The sequence below is a fragment of the Symphalangus syndactylus genome, chromosome 1 (genome assembly GCF_028878055.3).
Source record: "Symphalangus syndactylus isolate Jambi chromosome 1, NHGRI_mSymSyn1-v2.1_pri, whole genome shotgun sequence".
Lineage (NCBI taxonomy): Eukaryota > Metazoa > Chordata > Mammalia > Primates > Hylobatidae > Symphalangus > Symphalangus syndactylus.
The window spans coordinates 94,391,514-94,409,019 of record NC_072423.2 but is presented as its reverse complement, the minus strand read 5'-3'; the positions used below and the strand labels follow the sequence as shown (position 1 = coordinate 94,409,019).

General features: G+C 60.5%; 1 protein-coding gene across 5 annotated transcripts; it reads right to left on the bottom strand.

The window, feature by feature from the left end:
* Nucleotides 1–38: 38 nt before the first annotated feature.
* On the bottom strand, nt 39–17,441 carry EHBP1L1 (EH domain binding protein 1 like 1). 5 transcript variants are annotated; one of them, XM_055255908.2, is made up of 20 exons: nt 17,000–17,428; nt 14,282–14,339; nt 13,981–14,076; nt 13,424–13,477; nt 13,154–13,332; nt 12,934–13,076; nt 12,287–12,355; nt 12,040–12,202; nt 11,446–11,872; nt 9,646–9,819; nt 9,013–9,170; nt 8,877–8,925; nt 7,819–8,451; nt 3,276–3,345; nt 3,105–3,160; nt 2,889–3,012; nt 2,505–2,604; nt 816–889; nt 599–713; nt 39–486 (listed from the first exon to the last, which is right to left on the bottom strand). In XM_055255908.2, exons 1-20 carry the CDS (start codon nt 17,101–17,103, stop codon nt 387–389), a joined length of 2,946 nt encoding a protein of 981 aa, XP_055111883.1. In that variant the 5' UTR covers nt 17,104–17,428; the 3' UTR covers nt 39–386. The 5 variants fall into 5 exon arrangements, with proteins under 5 accessions (XP_055111883.1, XP_055111809.2, XP_055111962.1 ...); XM_055255834.2 differs by having other exon boundaries at nt 9,646–11,872; nt 17,000–17,441; XM_055255987.2 differs by lacking the exon at nt 9,646–9,819 and having other exon boundaries at nt 17,000–17,425.
* Nucleotides 17,442–17,506: the final 65 nt, after the last annotated feature.

The following is a 17,506-nucleotide window of genomic DNA, read 5'->3' as shown; positions in this document are numbered from 1 at the left end:
TATTCAGAGCCCAGGTGGAGCGAAGAAAAGGCCGGCGCTGGGGTAGCCTCGTCCAACTTTATTGCTCTGGAGAACAGGAGGGCAAGCCGGCGCGGGGCGACAGTGCCCAGGCATCCCTTTCCCCGAGGCCGCCGGCCCGGCAGTGCCGTCGGGGAAGACCCCGCACCCGCCGCGAGCGCGCACACATCCTCGGTGACAAATAAATACAGCGGCCGCTCCGCCCGTGGGGTCGGGGATCCGCCCTGCCCCGTACTCGGAAGGGCGCCGGCGGCCCCTAGCGGACACGCGCGCGGCCTCCGGGACGGCCGGGTCCTCCGCAGCGCAGGCCCGGGGCTGCGGCAGACGCCGGAGGCGCGAGAAGTTACGGGCCACTCGGGCCGGCGGCCTCAACTCAGCACGCAGCGTTCCCGCCGGCTCAACTGCCGGCTCAGCTTGCGGCGCCGCTGTTCCAGGCCGCGCTCCAGGCGCTCGTCCTCCTCCAGGGCGCTGGGGGGAACGGGTTCGAGTCAGCGCGCCGTTGGGCGGGGTCCACACCCAGCCCTCTGCGGGAGCCCGTCCCGGACCCTCCCAACTCCCAGCGCCGCCCAGCGCCACTCACATCCGCTCCTTGTGGTCCAGGTCCCGGACTAGCTCGTCGCGCTGGTTCACCAGCGACACTAGCTCCTCCAGTAGGAGCTGCTCTCGGTGCTGCTGAGCTGACGTTTTCTGCCAGTCTGAGGGTCGAAGCGGCTAAGCGTCAGGAAGCGCGGGCCCAGCGCTGTGCCGCCTCCACCCTGGCTCTGTCCTGCCTCCCGCCCACTGAGCCCATGTCCTACCTTCGATGGCCAGCATGGCCCGCAGCTCGCGGCTCAGCAACTCGAACCTTCGCTCCAAGTCCTGCTCCTCGATGCTGGAAGGTTGGGGGCGGGGGTGGCGGCAGGTCAGGAAAAGGGGCGTAGGGAGAGAGTGCCCAGGGCTCTGGCCACTCCCTGACCCCATCCCACCTCCCCAGCAGTTCCCCCAGGGCAGGGCTGACCGCAGCGCTATCCTCCAGTCTCCAGACCACATTATCTCTTTTCTTCTGTTTTCTCCAATTGCTGGGTGTTTGTGTTGCCCCTCCCACACACACCCCAGAAGGACCCCCGAAGGATAATTTGGATGAACAGTCCTCATAAACAGGAAGCACTGGCTACAGTTATTCTGAAAAATGATCCCAAACGCAAAAGGGAGACAAAGCTGTCTCCACCCGGCAGGATGACAAAGGCAATGGCCGCAGAGTGGCTTCGGACCCCACATGGGAACCAGATCAGATCTCTCTGGGCTTCTGTTTTCCTTACTGTAAAGGAACAGGGTGACACTGGGGAATTCAGCCCTCACCTTCCTGGGCCTCAGTTTTCTGTTTTCTTTTTTTTTTTTTTTTTTTTTTTTTTGAGACGGAGTCTCGCTCTCTCACCCAGGCTGGAGTGCAGTGGCACGATCTCGGCTCACTGCAAGCTCCGCCTCCCGGGTTCACGCCATTCTCCTGCCTCAGCCTCTCCGAGTAGCTGGGACTACAGGCGCCCGCCACCACGCCCGGCTAATTTTTTTTGTATTTTTAGTAGAGACAGGGTTTCACCGTGGTCTCGATCTCCTGACCTCATGATCCGCCCGCCTCGGCCTCCCAAAGTGCTGGGATTACAAGCGTGAGCCACCGCGCCCGGCCTTTCTGTTTTCTTTCTTTTTTTTTTTTTTGAGACGGAGTCTCCCTCTGTTACCCAGGCTGGAGTGCGCGATCTCGGCTCACTGCAATCTCTGAACCCTGGGAGGGTTCAAGCGATTCTCCTGCCTCAGCCTTCCCAGAAGCTGGAACTACAGGCGCCTGCCACCACGCCCGGCTAATGTTTTGTATTTTTAGTAGAGACAGGGTTTCACTGTGTTAGCCAGGATGGTCTCAATCTCCTGACCTTGTGATCTGCCCGCCTCGGCCTCCCAAAGTGCTGGGATTACAGGCGTGAGCCACCGCACCCAGCCGGTTTTCTTATTAGTAAAAATAATTCCAATTTAAGAGTTTTACCCTTAATTTTGTTTTAATTTTTATTTTTTGAGACAAGAGTCTCGCTCTGTTGCCCAGACTAGAATGTAATGAATGTCTGATCTCGGCTCACTGCAACCTCTGCCTCCCGGGTTCAAGTGATTCTCCTGCCTCAGCCTTCCAAGTTGCTGGGATTACAGACGCGTGCCACCATACTTGGCTAATTTTTGTATTTTTAGTAGAGATGGAGTTTCACCATGTTGGCTGGTCTTGAACTCCTGACCTCAGGTGATCTGCCTGCCTCGGCCTCCCCAAGTGCTGGGATTACAGGCATGAGCCACCGTGCCTGGCCAGTTTTGCACTTTAAACAGCAATTTGGTTAGGACAAAAACAGTAAGATGGAAGAGGAATCATTTGTCAAAAAGATCTCTGTAGGAAGAAGAAAGTAGTGAAGAACCCTAACCAAAGTAGCTAAGAGTCCCTCTGCTCTCGTTAGCCCGGGGCCAGCACTCACAGCAGCTGCAGCTGGTCCTGCCTCCGGATGAGAGCATTCTTCTTGTTGACCAGGGTGAACCACTCCTGGATCAGCACCTCCTCCTGCAGCTTGTTGGCACCTGCATTGGACAGGGACAGTCACCAGGCCTGCCCCCTGCCCCCGGTGTCAGGGTAGGGCACCTGGGGGTTGGGGGAGGGGGTTTGCTCCCTTATGACATCCCAGAAGCCAGAACTGTGTGCCTCGAGGAAGCCACTTCAGGGCCTCAGCATGCCTGGCTGTAAAATGGGAACGCTGACGCCAGCCGTGCCTCCTCCCAGCTCCTCCCAAGGTCAGGAACAGCTGCAGGGCCGGACAGACCTAGTGGCATGTGTTGGGGAAGGCACCCCCAGATGTATGCCCCACCTGACTCCATGAGGCTCCTCAGCTGCGTCTCCACCTCAGCTGCCCGCCCATCTATCTGCCTCTGCTCCTGTTCCAGGGCCTGCAGCTCTGCACACACATACTGACTTGTGTCCTGGAACCGTTGCTGGGGATGGAAAAGGCAGAGAACAGGGTGGACTCAGCCCAGGCTCTGAATAGGTGCTCACCCATCAGCTCTTCCCACTTAGCCCTCCTTACCAGCCCAGCCTCCTCCCCTGGGCTTGGGGGTGGCTCCTCTGATGGGGGACTCCCACCTGCAGACAGAGATGATGATAAGGCACCCCCTAACCACCACCCACCCCCAGGAAGTCCCCAGTCCAGGCTTTGTGAGCAGCCTGAACTGAGATGGTCACCACTCCTGCTACTCACCAGGGGGCTGTTGAGAGGCTGCAGCTGTGGGTGGGCCCGGGGCAGGGCTGGGGTCAGGGGCCTGGCCTTCCTGTGGAAGAAGGGGCCGGTGAGGGCTGGGAGGGGTTTCCCGCCAGCCTGGGCCTGGGGCCAGCCAGAACCACTCACACAGAGAGGAAGAGGGGTCCTTGACCCCCAGCCCCTGCCTGCCCCTGCCCCTCCTCTAGTCCTACATGCACAGAACCCCTGGGCCCACCTCCTTCCAAGGAAAATGCCTCCTCAAGCAAAGGCCGTGGCCTGCAGCCTTCCTGGCCCTGTGGCCCTGGGCCCACCCACGCCCAGGGTCCGAGCCTCCCAATTCCCCTCCTGGGGCTGGGCTGAGCTCCGGCCTCACAGGATGAGAGCCTGTGAAGGGCCCAGCCCAGGCCTCTCCTCCCTACTCTTTTTTTTTTGAGATGGAGTCTCGCTCTGTTGCCCTGGCTGGGGTGCAGTGGCAGGATCATGGCTCACTGCAACCTCCACCTCCTGGTTCAGGTGATTCTCCTGCCTCAGCCTCCCAAGTAGCCACCCGCCACCATGCCCAGCCAATTTTTGTATTTTTAGTAGAGACGGGGTTTCACCATGTTAGCCAGGCTGGTCTCGAACTCCTGACCTCAGGTGATCTGCCTGCTTTGGCCTCCCAAAGTGCTGGGATTACAGGTGTGACCCACCACTCCCGGCCTCAACTTCTCCTCCGTGGAACTCCCTCAGGCCACCTCTGACTTCTGTCACCTAGTGCTGGCTTCTCCATCATGGCCAGGGCCCCATGCAGTGACCATTGCACTGCCCCATATGGCCCCATCTGTGTGACCCAGCCCAGCCCTGCCTCCTGCAGAGGCCCCACCCAGGCTCCCTCCCCTTCTGTCCTCAGGGCTCCCCAGACCTGGACCCTCCTGAGCCAGCACCTCCACCTCCTGGCCAAAAGGGGGTGCCCTGTTGCCCTTTCAGTTCCCACACCCAGGAGCAGCTGCTGCACGCTCACACATACAGGACAAGCCAGGCTGGCTGGATCTCTGAATTTTAGCCTGGAAGGGCAAGGCTGACCCCATGTGCCTGCCCGCCCCTAGTGACTTGCTGGGATTGTCAGCCCTGGGGGTCCCCAACTTTCGGCTCAGCTGACAGCCTGGCCCCTCAACTGCTCCTGCCCTGGCCCCCCATATCTGGGTCATCTGACCTGTGTCGGGGTCATGGGGCAGGTACAGTGGTTGAGCCGCCCGTGTCCACTCCCACCTGTACCTCTCTGAGAGGCAGCCCTGGACATCCCTGGCTCAGAGGCCATCCTCTCTGGCCTGGGGCAGTGGTGGCTTCCCCACCAGCCACCACCATGGCCTGCCTGCTGACTCAAGCTGAAACTGAGAGGCCTCTCTGACACCTTCACCCCCGGTGTAACTGTTTCACATCTCTCCTCAGCCCCCCAGCCTCATGCCAAAGCCTCAGGCGGCCCCAGCCTCAATGTTCCTACCACCCTGAGCCATGCCTAGACACCGCCCCCTGGCCACAGTGACCGACTTTCAGTTCCCAAAATAGCTTTCTCAGCCTAGAGTCAGCCTCCATCTTGGGATGCCTGGTACCAATGTGACCTCCATAACCCAGCCCAGCCCTACTTCCTCCAGAGACCCCCCTGCCGGGGCCCCTGCACTCTTCCCGCCTCCCTCCCTGACTTCCATGTCTCCAGAAGCCTCCTCTGATCCCCAGGCTGGGCAGATGCTGCTCTCATGGCCTCCCCCATCACAGCTCCAACCCCCACTCACCCCGTCACAGCTGCTGGTTTCCCATGTCTCCCCCTTATACAGAGCTGGGCCCAGAAAATATAGTCAGGGTACATTGACTAATAACAGCAGCTAATATCTACCAAGTGTTTCTGTGCCAGGCACTTAAAGCACTTTATGTGCATTGACTCCCTGAATCCTCCCAACAGCCCTGTGAGGCAGGGACCATGACCCTCCCCACTTTACAGATGAGGAAACTGAGGATCAGAGATGAGGCTCCTAAAGGGTCTGGTCTAGGGCCCAGGGTTGTCTAACCCAGAAGTTTGTTCCCAAGCTTGGCCACCAACTTGCTGTGTGCCTCAGGGCCAGTCACACCCATGGGGCCTCTGTTTGTGTCCTTGTATGTAAAATGGGAGAAAGCCCAGCCCTATGTGACCTGGGAGCTGCAGGGCTTCTAGAAAGGAATCTAGGGATATACACAGCTCCCTTTTTTTTTTTTTTTTTTTTTTTTTGAGACGGAGTCTCGCTCTGTCACCCAGGCTGGAGTGCAGTGGCGCAATCTCGGCTCACTGCAAGCTCCGCCTCCCGGGTTCACGCCATTCTCCTGCCTCAGCCTCTCCGAGTAGCTGGGACTACAGGCGCCCGCCACCATGCCCGGCTAATTTTTTGTATTTTTAGTAGAGATGGGGTTTCACCATGGTCTCGATCTGCTGACCTCGTGATTCGCCCGCCTCGGCCTCCCAAAGTGCTGGGATTACAAGCGTGAGCCACCGCGCCCAGCCAGCTCCCTTTTTTTAATAGCAACTTGCAGGGGGCCTCAATACCACCTTGCAAAAGGCTTTCATACACACTCTAAGAGTCCATGGGCAGGCCAGGCACATAGAGAGTGCTGAGCTGTCCGGACAGGCAGAGGCAGGAGAGTGGAGAAATCCAGCCTCAGCAACAGCGAAGCTTCCTCGTGCCAGGCCTCGTGGGAATTCCAGTGCTTCCTCATGTCTAACTCAAATTCCTCTTTTTTTTTTTGAGATGGAGTCTTGCTCTGTCGCCAGGCTGGAGTGCAGTGGCACGATCTCGGCTCACTGAGACCTCCGCCTCTGGGGTTCAAACAATTCCCCTGCCTCAGCGTCCCGAGTAGCTGGGACTACAGGCCTGTACCACCGTGCCCAGCTAATTTTTTGTATTTTAGTAGAGACAGGGTTTCACCATTGTTGGCCAGGATGGTCTCGATCTCCTAACCTCGTGATCAGCCCACCTCTGCCTCCCAAAGTGCTGGGATTACAACAGGTATGAGCCACGATGCCCGGCCTCAAATTCCTCTTTCAATACCCTCATGCCTGACCCCTCCTCCAGGAAGACCAGGACTTTGGGAGCTCCCAAGGGCCAGGCCAGGCCAGACCACCTCCCACTGCACACAATGGGCATGAGGGATGGGGGTGGCCAATGAGGAGTCCCCTCCAGCCCCATGGGTCAGATATCTCCTGTGAGACAAGAGCTGGGGGAAGGCCTGACTTGGAAAGACCAGATGCTGGAACTTGGGCCCAGAGGGGCATAGGTTAGCACCTCCCCTTTAAGATTTAAAGAGCCACTGACACACGTTAACGAGGCCAACAGATGGGCCAAAGCTGGCCTCATCCTCTTGACTCCTGTGTATCACATCTCCTACAGATGGGCGTCACCCATGCCCTCTGTCTCTCACTCACAGGCTCAACGCGGTGCCTCTGACCCTACACCCAGGACTCCTGCTCTCAGCCTGGCCTCATTGCCACTTATGGACCTTCCAGGAGATGGCTGGCAGTTCCCTAAACGAGACCTGAACTTTCCTGCTGCCACATTTTTGCTAATGCAGGTCCCACCATTTGAGAACCCCACTCATTTTTCACCTGGGAAGAGCCTGGCCATCTTATCAACCTAGCTCAAATGGTGGCTTCTTCCAGAAAGGCTTTCCCAATGAATTCACTCCTTTCCTTCAAATGCAGGGGTCATTCCTGGACAGTTGAAGGTTTGCAGCAGCCTGGCAGAGCTGCCCCTTGTTTGACAGGCAGGATGGGGCACTGCTGGGACTCCAGCTGGAAAGCCCGTGTCCTGGACTCCAGCAGCTGTGGGTCACTGAGCAAATCCCTGCTCTTTCTGGGACCATGTCCCCTTCAGCACAGTGTCATGACACTCTAGGATATGACCTACAACCCATAGGGGATGACAGCAGGGACATGGGCCCTCACGATCTCACATCTCCAACCTTCCATTGTAAGAAAAGAGGAGACTGGTCTCCAGCAACTGGGGTTAAAGATGCACGCCAGAGTCCTGGGGCTGGGAGGCCTTGGAGAATCCTCCTTGAGTACAGATAGTCTGCACCCAGCTTATGGGGCAGGGTGGCTGCTGATTGACGATGAGCCACCTGCAGGGAAAGAAATGCTCAAACCCACCTTCCAGCCTACCAAGCACTGGGCAGAGTGCCAGGAACGTGGATCCTCCGGGAACTTCTTACTGCGGCCTATGATTCCCACACCAAGTGCCAATTACTAAAAACCCTCAGCACTTATCCCAGGCTGGCCGCAAAGCCGGGGACCCTGCCCGGCGGGCCTTTGCTCAAATGCGTCCCCTAACGGGGAGCTCACTACCACCCCAGAGGACTCTTCCACAGCACCAGGGTCCCTCTGATCTGAAAGCCCCTCCGGGTCCAGCCGAGCCCCGCCACTCTGAAACCATCACCCTCTAGCCAGCTCAGTCCTTGGGACCCCTGGGGACTCGCCCATTCTCTGCCCAGCTTCCCGGGACCGCGCGCTGCGGCGGGGGAAGAAAGGAGCCCTGACACTCACTGCAGCCGCAGCCCCCGCAGCTCCCGCGTCCGCATCGTCCACCGAGAAGGAGCTGCTGTTCCGCAGCCGCGAGCGCCTCTTCTTCAGCAGGTCGGCGTCGCGCACGTGGGAGAAGGAGCCGTGCGCGCGGGGCGGGGGCACCGGCCCGGGCTCCCCGTTGACCGAGGGCCGCCGCAGCCTCACGCCGCCGCCGCCCGGCGCCCCCGCCCCGTTCACCAGCCCCTCGGCCGGGACCTCCGCGGGTCGCGCCTCTCGGGGGGCCTCGGCCCCGCCGTCCTTGGAGGCGCGGCCCGCGTCCGCATTCCTGGAGGCCGCCCCCGGGGCCGCCCCGTCCGCGCGGTCCGCGGCCTCCTTGGGCTCCTGGGGCCCCTCGGCCCCGTGACCGCGCAGCCGCTGCGCCAGGCCTCCGGCGTCCAGGTCGTCGGGCGGGCTGGGCTGGGCGCTGCCCACGCGGTACGTGCCGGCGCCGCCGCCGCCCTCCAGCTGTACCAGCTGCAGCTCCTGCCCGGTGCAGAAGGCGCGGATCTGGCACAGGTACGTCATGACGATAAGCTTGTCGGGCACCGACAGCAGCACCATGTCCGCGGGCTCCAGCAGCCGCGACACGCCCAGAGCCGCGAAGCCATCGAAGGCCTAGGGGAAGGGTGCACTCGGGGTCAGCGGCAGCGGTGGCCCGCGCCACCCGGCAACGCTGCGGTGCCGCCCCGCGGAGGGGGTCCCCGGGATTGGCACCCCGGGTTTTGCCTAGCAACACCGCCCCCTCCTAGCGAGGGAAATCCAGCAACGGGGCCCGCCCTCGCGTTGCTTAGCAACGGCACACGGTCCACCCCGTTACCAAAAGGTGGTTTTGGAAAAACCATCTAAGGGAGGAAAAACGCTTTAAAACAAACAAACGAAAATAAGGAAAACAAACAATTTAATGACCAAAGGGGTAAAAAGTGGCAGAACTTCCAGAAGCCACTGCTGGGCCCGGCAGTCCACTTTCTCCAAATCTGAGACTGAAAGCCTGGCTCTCCAGACCCTCCTTCCCTTCAGGCAGTCCCCCGACCCCATCTCACCTGCTTGTTGTTCTGCTTGATGTTGAGCGGGTCTAGGGAGGCATAGTCACTGCAGAGAGAGTGCTGGTCAGAGGCTGGGTCCACACTGCCCTCCCTGATGGCTCCCCCCTTCGTTCCCACCTCTCTGGCAGCTCACATCTTGTCTGGGTAGAATCGGTGCAGGATGGCACAGAAGGCCAAGCCATTGCGCCAGGATGTGGTGAAGTTGGTGATGCAGACGCCACGGTAGCCAGCGGTGACTTCCTGGCACCACTCCAGCAGGGACTGGCTGGAGCTGACCAGGGCAGGTGGTGCCTGGGGACATAGGGGTGGGCTTAGGGAATGTATAAATGGGATCTGTGCCCTCTGCCTCTTGGGGAAGCTCATGCCTGGCACAAAACAGCCCCATCTCTGAGCTTGCAGGGGTCACCAGAGACCACTGGCCAGAGCCTTGGGGCCAGGTAAAAGGGTTTCCAGATCCAGGGTTATCTGCCAAGGTCACCTAAAAGGTCAGTGGCCCCCAGACAAGATCAGAGGTCACCAGCAGCCACACCTCACAGTCAGCCCAGAAAATCAGCTTAGAGGTGTCCAGCTCCATGTGGCCCAGGGAAGATGGGGTAAGAGAGCCAGGGCATCCTGAGAGAGGAGGGGATGAGCGGGCTCCTTCAAGCTGAGCCCCCCACCCCACCCGATCCCATTCCACCAGGTGGGTCCATGCAGAGCCGCCGTTCGCTCAGCCCCAGGTTAGTGGGAAGCAGCAGACTGGGCCCTCGGCGGCCCCCATCCCTACCTGGCTGCCCGGCAGCCTCCTGTCCTCTTCAGCCTTCTCTGGGGAAGAGGCCCTGGGCGCCCCAGCCGCTGCCCCACTGGCCACCTGTGCTTCAGGCAGGCTGGCCTCTGTGAGGCTTCCCTCAGCTTCTTTCCCCTTCTCATTTCCCAAGACCCCAGCCTCCGCTTCCTGGGCCTTAAAAGTACCAGATTTGTTCTCCGGAGACTCTAAAACCTTCATCTCTGCTTCCTGGGCCCCCCAAGCCCAAGATTTGCCCTCTGACATCCCCCAAACCCCAGCCTCTGCCTCCTGGACTCTCAGAACTTGAGTCTCTGACCCTTGTACTCCTGAAATCTCTGCTTTTGCTTCCTGGGATCCTAAAACTCTTGGCTGAGTGACTGGGGCCCTTAAAGCCTCATATTTGAGAGCACTCCCAACTCCAGTCTCTGCTTCCTGGACCCCCGAAGTCTGAGTCTCTTCCTTCTCAGCCTCTGGAACTATAATTTCTGTCTTTCGTGTCATCAGTACTCGGGCCTCTGCCATTCCAGCCTCTGGCCCTGAGATCCCTGAACCCCCCACCTCTGTCTCCTGGGCCCCAGCTACCTCAGATTCTAGCCCTGGGACCCGTGAACTCCTAGATGCTATCTCTTGGGTCCCCAATATCACACCTTCTGCTGCCCCAGTCTCTATCTCTGGAACCTCTGAACCCCCAACCTCTTTCACCTGGATCCCTGTTATATCAGCTTCTATCCCTGAGACCCTTGAATCCCTAGATGCTATCTCTTGGGTCCCCAATATCACACCTTCTGCTGCCCCAGTCTCTATTCCCGGAACCCCCAAAAGCCCCGGCTCTATCTCCTGGGCTACCAATATGTCAGACTCTGCTATCTCAGCTTCTATTTCTGGGACCCCTGAATCCCTAGCTGTTATCTCCTGAGTCCCTAATATTTTAGCCTCTGTCCCCTCAGCCTCTGACTGTGGTACCCTAGAAGCTTCCACCTCTGTCTCCTGGGTCCTCAGCATCTCAGATGCTATTGTATCTTCTATCTTCAGTGGCCCAAAATCCCCAGATATCTCCTGGGTCTCCAGTACCTCAGTCTCTGCTATCGTAGTTCTTGTCCGCAAAACTCCTGAACCCCCATCTTCTGTTTTCTGGGCCCCCAATACCTCAGTCTCTGTCCCTGGGGTCTCTGTGACCGCCGCCTCTGTTTCCTGGGTCTCCAGTCCCTCACACCGTGCTGTCCCAGCAACCTCCGACTCCAGGACCCTTGATCTTGCTGCTTCTGTCTCCAAGGCCCCCAATATCTCAATTTCTAGTGTCCTAGTCTCTGGGAACCCTGACCCCTCACCTTGTTTCTCCTGGGTTCCCAGTACCTCCAACCCTACCACCTCAGTCTCTGTTTCCAGGACCCCTGAACCCCCAGCTTCTGCCTCCCAGCCTCCCAGACCCCTGGATATTGCCCCCTGGGCAGTTGATAACAGGGCCCTCTGCCAGCTGCTCACCTGGGGACTGGTGCTTATTGCTCCAACAGAGGGGCCCTGCTCCAATCCTGTCCCCTCAATACCAGGGGCTCCGCCCCTCACTTCTGCACCCTCTCTCTCCTGGCCTGCAGCAGCCCTGGCCCCCTTGAGGTCACCAAGTTGCCCAGAGTGCCCTGCAGGCCCCGCTGGGGGCAGGCTCAGGCCTGCGGGAGCCTCATCCCTGGTCCTGACTCCCAGCCTCCCTTGAGAGCCCCTTGGAGGAGCCTCAGGGGTCCCCCTGCATCTTGCCTCAGGCATCACCCCTGTCGCCTCTGGTCCCTGAGTGTCCACATGTCTCACCTTTGACCTCTGCTCAGCATCCACTTGACAAACTGCTGAACTCTCTTCAGCCTCCCCAGCTTTGACTCCTGACCTCCTAGTGTTTGCCTCTCTGCCTCCTGACCCGGGCTCAGTGTCCACCCCACTGGCCTCTGGCCTGTCCTCAGTGTCCATCTCTTCAGCCTTGAGTGTCTGCCTTCCAAAAGGGTCTCCAGAGCCTTTATCCTCAATGCTCGCGCCCAGCCTAGCTCCATGGGCTTCTGTCCCTTCCTGAGGGCATGCCTGGGCCTGGGTCTCCCTAGCAGAGCCCAATCCTGCTGGAGGAGCCCCTGAGGTTTTGGGGACCTCATCTTCCCCTTGGGGGACTGGGGGCCGGAGGGCATCAGAGCCTTTCCGGAGCCGAGGGGCTGGGGTGGGGGCCGTGTCCTGGCCTGGCTGCCTTGAAGACCTGAGAAGAGAGCAGGAGGGGGAGTTGGGGGGCTGCTTTGGCCCCAACTCTCAGCACCATCCCCCACCCTTCAGACTGTTGGGGCCCTGGAGAGGCAGGTTGGTGGGGGTGAGGACTGCAGCACCTATCAGGGGGCATTGGGGGGTGGGGTTGGTTCCAAAGCTCACCTCATCTCTGGTGAGGTTTCCGGGGGCCTTGGGGCCTCAGGGCCCACCTGGCCCCCAGCTTCAGTAGCTCGTTCTGGCCCCTGGCCTTGGGAGGCTCTGGCCAGGGGTGCAGGAGCACTCACAGGGGCTGGGCTGGTATCCTCAACATTAGAAGGGCTGGCAACTGCGAAGAAAGAGGGGGACACTGTGGCCTGGGCCCAGTGACCTGGGGTCCAGTCTCCACCCCCAACCCCAGCCTGGGTCTCACCTGCCTGCTGGGGTCGTCCTTGGCCTTCCTCCTCCTCCTCACAAAGCGTCTTCAGCTCTCGAGAGGGATCTGGGGGTGGTAGGAGAGGGGAGAAGGGCAGAGTCAGCCCAGGGCAGGGCCCCGCAGGCCTGACCCCCTCCCCCAACTACAGTGCAGGGCCTACCTGGGAAACGCCCTGGCCTCAGGGCACCGCCCCAGCCTGCGAGAAGAGACAGGCCCACAGATGTGGAGACAAAGAGAGAGAGAACCTCAACAGTGGACAGAGAAAAAGCCTGGACAAGCAGCAAGGAAGGATGAGGAAGCCCCAGCTGGCCCAGGAGGGCTGGTGGTGAGGGATCAGGAGCCAGGCTTCTGACCTAGCTGTCCTGGGTCAGGTACGGGCCTGGCAAGCACCACACAGGGATGAGGAGAGGACCCAGGAGCCCGGGGAGACATTGGGAACCCATTCTCCAGGACTCAGCTGAAGACCAAGGCTATCGTGGGACCAGCAGCCAGGTTGGGACGATTGAGGCTGCTGGGTTGGTTGGGACTGCCTGGGCAGTAATGAGTTCCCATCACAGGGCAGGCACAGCAAGTGGCTGGTGGCCCGGGTAACCCTCCCTCCCCAGGTCTTGGCAGTCTCGATCCACAGCAGGCTGTGAGCCCACCTGGCTGGGGGACTCGAGCCCGGACCTCGGGGGCTCCTGGGCCATGAGCCTCATCTTCATCACTCTCAGCAAAGTCATCCAAGTTACCCACATCACTAGGCTTCACACTCATGAGGCTTGCGAGACTCTGCATGTCATCGTCCCTGGGGGGCAGAGGTTAAAGGTGAGGGTGGGGTCAGAGGTCACAGGCCAGGATCAAGGAGGGCAGGTAGGCACTCACGTGGCACGGCCCTCCCGTAGCAGCACCCCCGAAAGAGTGAGGCTCAGCTCAGCCTGCACCACCTTCACTGACTTCGGCTTCAGCCGCAGCCTCAGTGGGACTTGGGCAGGCACGGGCCCTGCATGGCGGGCCAGGTCCACCTCAGCCGTGGCCAGCACCTTCCGCTGCCCCTTAGACTCCTGTGGGCCGGAGGAGAGACCAGGAGAAGGGGCATCAGTGCTGTCCCAGGGTCCCCAAGATTCCAGACCTGAGCCCACTCCAGACACTCACATTTTCAATAATAAATGTCCACTCTTTAGCCTCATACTGGTCCATGTGGGGGTCCTGGGAAGAAGGGGTGCTGGTGAGTACAATGCTGCTGGGGCGGCAGCAAAGGGAGCAGAGCCTGTGCTGGCTTAGGAGGTGCTTGGTGGTGGTGGCTTTTTTTTTTTTTTTTTGAGATGGAGTCTTGCTCTGTCGTCGAGGCTGGAGTGCAGGGGTACGATCTTGGCTCACTGCAACCTTTGCCTCCTAGGTTCAAGCAATTCTCGTGCCTCAGCCTCCCGAGTAGCTGGGATTACAGGTGCGCGCGGTGGTTGCTACCTCCTCCTGGGATGCACCCCAGGTTCTGGTCCCAGCTGCCTCTCATGCTGCATGTGTTGGGTAAATGCTGCCTCCTCCAAGGAGACCTCCTGGGCCAGTGATGCTGAGCAGGCCCCCCTAATTCTTGGCCTCACCCCCCGCATCCTCTTCTATCTGGATGAACAACCTACCAGGAGACCCGGGTGACTGCCTGTGTTGCAATTGCCTGCCCCGTTGCCATCCATGCTGGAGGGCTAGAGACTCACCCTGTAGAGGGTCACAGAGATGTCCACATTCTCAGGTACCATCCACACCACGGTGCCCCGGTATGGGTTCTGGATGCCCGGCTGCCAGCTGTGGGCCTACAAGGGGCAATCTGAGTCCTCCCCACATCTTAACTCTTCCCTCCCACCCGCACCCCCTATCGCCAACCTTGACACCATCTTCCTCTCCCCTCTGTGGATTCTGATCTGAGCTTGAACCTTACTCCACTCCCCTATCAGCCCCCATCAGCCTCCCACTGGCCCCCATCCCTAACCTGGATCCCCAGTTGCCATCCTTCCCCACCTTGGAGCAGATGCGTCGGTTCCGACGGGTCCATACCACCACCAGCTTATCTGGCTGCCTGGGGGAGGGGGAGAGGGAGGGAGAAAGGCAGCAGGCTGCTTGGTTAGGCTCACCTGCCTCCCCATCTCCTCTTCCTCCTCCCCCAGCTCCCTCAGGGTCTTCCTTCTGCCCACCTCCCCCTCCTCTAGGAGAGGGCCTGGGCAGCCCCTTATCTGGGGCCACAGGGTGCAGGGTGGAGCTGCTAAGGCAGGGTGGGGCCAGAGCAGAAGGGCAAAGGCCCAGACAGTGTGGGCAGGCAGGGACTATGAGGAAAGACAGCAAGAGAGACAGGGACAGGCACATACAGAGACCAAGACACACAGAAACACAAGGACCCGGCAAGAGATGCCAGACACAGATGCGCATGTGAGCATCGTGCACACACGCAGACTCCGACACAGGGAGAGACAAAGATGAGGGATAAAAGAAGTCCCTTCGCACAAAGATGTTTGTGGAGTGCCCACCATAAACCCAGCTCAGTTTTGGGGACAGAGGAGGGCAAAAGAGAGACAAGACCTTTCCTGTGAGGACAATGGAGGTGGGGGCAGACTACCAGTCAAGAAAGACAATCAATTAACAAGCGAACTCCAGGGTGATGTGAGGGAACCCCTTGGGGGTCTCCTTGAGGTTGGGTGTCTGGGCAGAGATGAGTGGCAGGGGGATGGGCTGTGTGACGATCTGGAGAAAGAGGGAATGGCAAGTCCAAGGGTCTGTGGCTGGAGGGTGACGTCAGAGAGAGGGGCAGAGAGTTGGGGGTGAGGCCAGAGACGCAGCAGAGGGTCAGCTTGTCATTAACCAACACCGCCATCCCTCGCCTGCCATGTCCAGCCCTTTGCTGGGCCCAGGGGTCCCAAGGAGGATCAGTTTTCAGCGAGATGATGACAGTGGAGCCTGGAGGGCAATCAGAAAAGACTTCCAGGGGGTGACATCTAAGCTGAATAACATGTGCCAGGTCAGACATGGAGGAGAGGCAGAGGCAAAGCCAGAGGACAGAGATGGCTGTGCAGGGCCCATTCCCAGGCACTGAGTGGACTCATGGCTGGGCCTGGGGGCAGAGGGCCCCTTTGGGTTAGATGTTCAACTGCTGCCCAGGAGGAGTGATGCTTGAGGGGACAATCCGGCTGAGGGCAGCATGAGAACTTGCTTTGCCTGTACCCAGCCCCATGCCTGCACCCTCTCGTGATGCTGGGGTTTGCCCAGCTCACTGTTCGTCTAGGGGCCAAGCCAGGATAAGTGACTCTCTGTTAACCCTGAGGATGCTGAGGCCCAGAGAGGTTTGGAGCCAAACAAGTTTTTGCGGTTGAGCCTAGAGCCCTCCAGCCCGGAGCCAAGTTCCCTTCCCCAAGCCCAAATTGCCGGCGATGGCAAAGCAAGGGTAACTAAGGGGCCTTCCCAGAAAGGGGAAGTGGACAGGGGGTGCCTAGGGAGGGCGGGGCTTGGCTGGGCAGCCTGACTCAGGCTGGGCACGCCCTCCTGGGAAGCTGCAACCTGGGCAGGGGCAGCTTCCCAGCCTGGGCTCCAGGCTAAGCAGCCCAGGAGGCCCTACCCACAGCTGCCTGTGACTCAGCTGCGTTGACACTACCGGCACCCTCAGCCTGCTGTGCCCAGCGTTTCCCTGGCCTCCCGAAGGATGCTGGAGCAGGAGCCAGAGGCCAGAGTTCAAGTGCCAGCCCCAAGCTCTCCCAGGCTCTGCTGAAAGACATGAATGGCCCTCTAGCAGGCCCAGTGTGGGCAAGGCCAGGGATATGGCAGCTGCCCAAGGTACCCCAGCCTCCTGCTCACTCCCCTCCCCCTGGACCCCACGGTCCCTTCCTGCCCCAGCCCTTCCCCTGGGGAGCCTAAATTTAGCCCCGCCTGGCGGGTGAGGCCCCCACAGCTGTGCCCTAATCCAGCCAAGGGAAGCTGACACCAGCGAGCACGTATATTTAGGGTGTGACGCAGGGGCCTGGGCAGCTATGGGTGGCGGCATGTGAACGAGATGCCCCTGAGCCTGTTGGTAGTCCGGGCTGGGGCCTGCACCCTCTCGCGAATCACCCCTCACCCTGCCACCTTGCCCTCCACAACCCTCTCCTCCCGGACCCACAACCTCCTAGGTCCTCAGGCCCCTTTAAGCTGCTCCCCGCCTCCCTCCTCAATCCTCCCAGCACTCAGTTTCCCCTTTTAAGGACATTGTGGAGATGTTTCCAGCCTCCCAGCACTCTGGCTGAAGAGGCAGGAGTTGGAGGGGTTCTTCTGGCTCAACAAGATGGCAGGGGAGGAGGGGGCAACATCTCTGTTCTTAGCTGGACTAAGTAAGGTCAGGGAGGTTCCTGCCCCAGCCCTAGCCACCTGCAGACCTCAAAACTTGATCCCTTTCTTGAACCATCTTTCTGGCACAAGACATGCGGCCTCCCTCCCCCAGCCCTGACCGCAGCTGAGGAAGGAATGGACACAGGCAGAACCTCAGGCCTGAAAGTCCTGACCCCCGCGCGGGGAAGGCTGCCCACGCCCCCAACTCCAGGGGTCCCACAAATTGCAAGGGCACTTCTGAATCTCCGAGCCTGGGAACGGAACCAGGGCCTAAGCTGCGGTGGGGGCCCATTTGGTCATTGGGCTGGGGGGCAGAGTCCTCTCAGGCTCAAAGGGCCGGATGAGGTCCCAGCAAGTTCGGGGGAGCCCCCCGACCTCCCTCCCACTCACCATTTCTTGGTGCACTCCAACACCAGCTCGTGGTAACAGGCCACGAACTGGAACTTGGCCGCCCGCTTGCCCACGCGCTGCAGGCGCTTCCACACCGAGGTCATGGCCTCCGCCGCCCCGCCGCCCACTTCTCAGGCCCGGGGCTCCCGCTGGCCCGCCACCGCTGGCCCGGCCCGGGTCCCCATGGCCTGTCCGCGCCGCCCGCCCCGTCCGTGCGGAGGTGTCCCAGGCTCCGACCCGGGACCGCGCTCTCCGCTGCCGCCGCTGGGGCCCGCCGGGTGGTCTGGCTTAGTCGGTGGGGTCGTCTGGGGCGCGTCGGGTGGCCGAGCGCGGAGCTGGGAGCGCGCCGTTTCCTGGAGCCGCACCCCCGTCGGAAGGCGGGCGGGGCTCCGGCGCGGGGCGGGGGCCGGGGCAGGAGCGCGGGGGCGGGGCGACCTGGCTTCCGGGGCCTCGCGCCGCGACCGCGACCGGGGAGCGGGAGCGGGAGCGGGAACGGGGGGGGGCGTG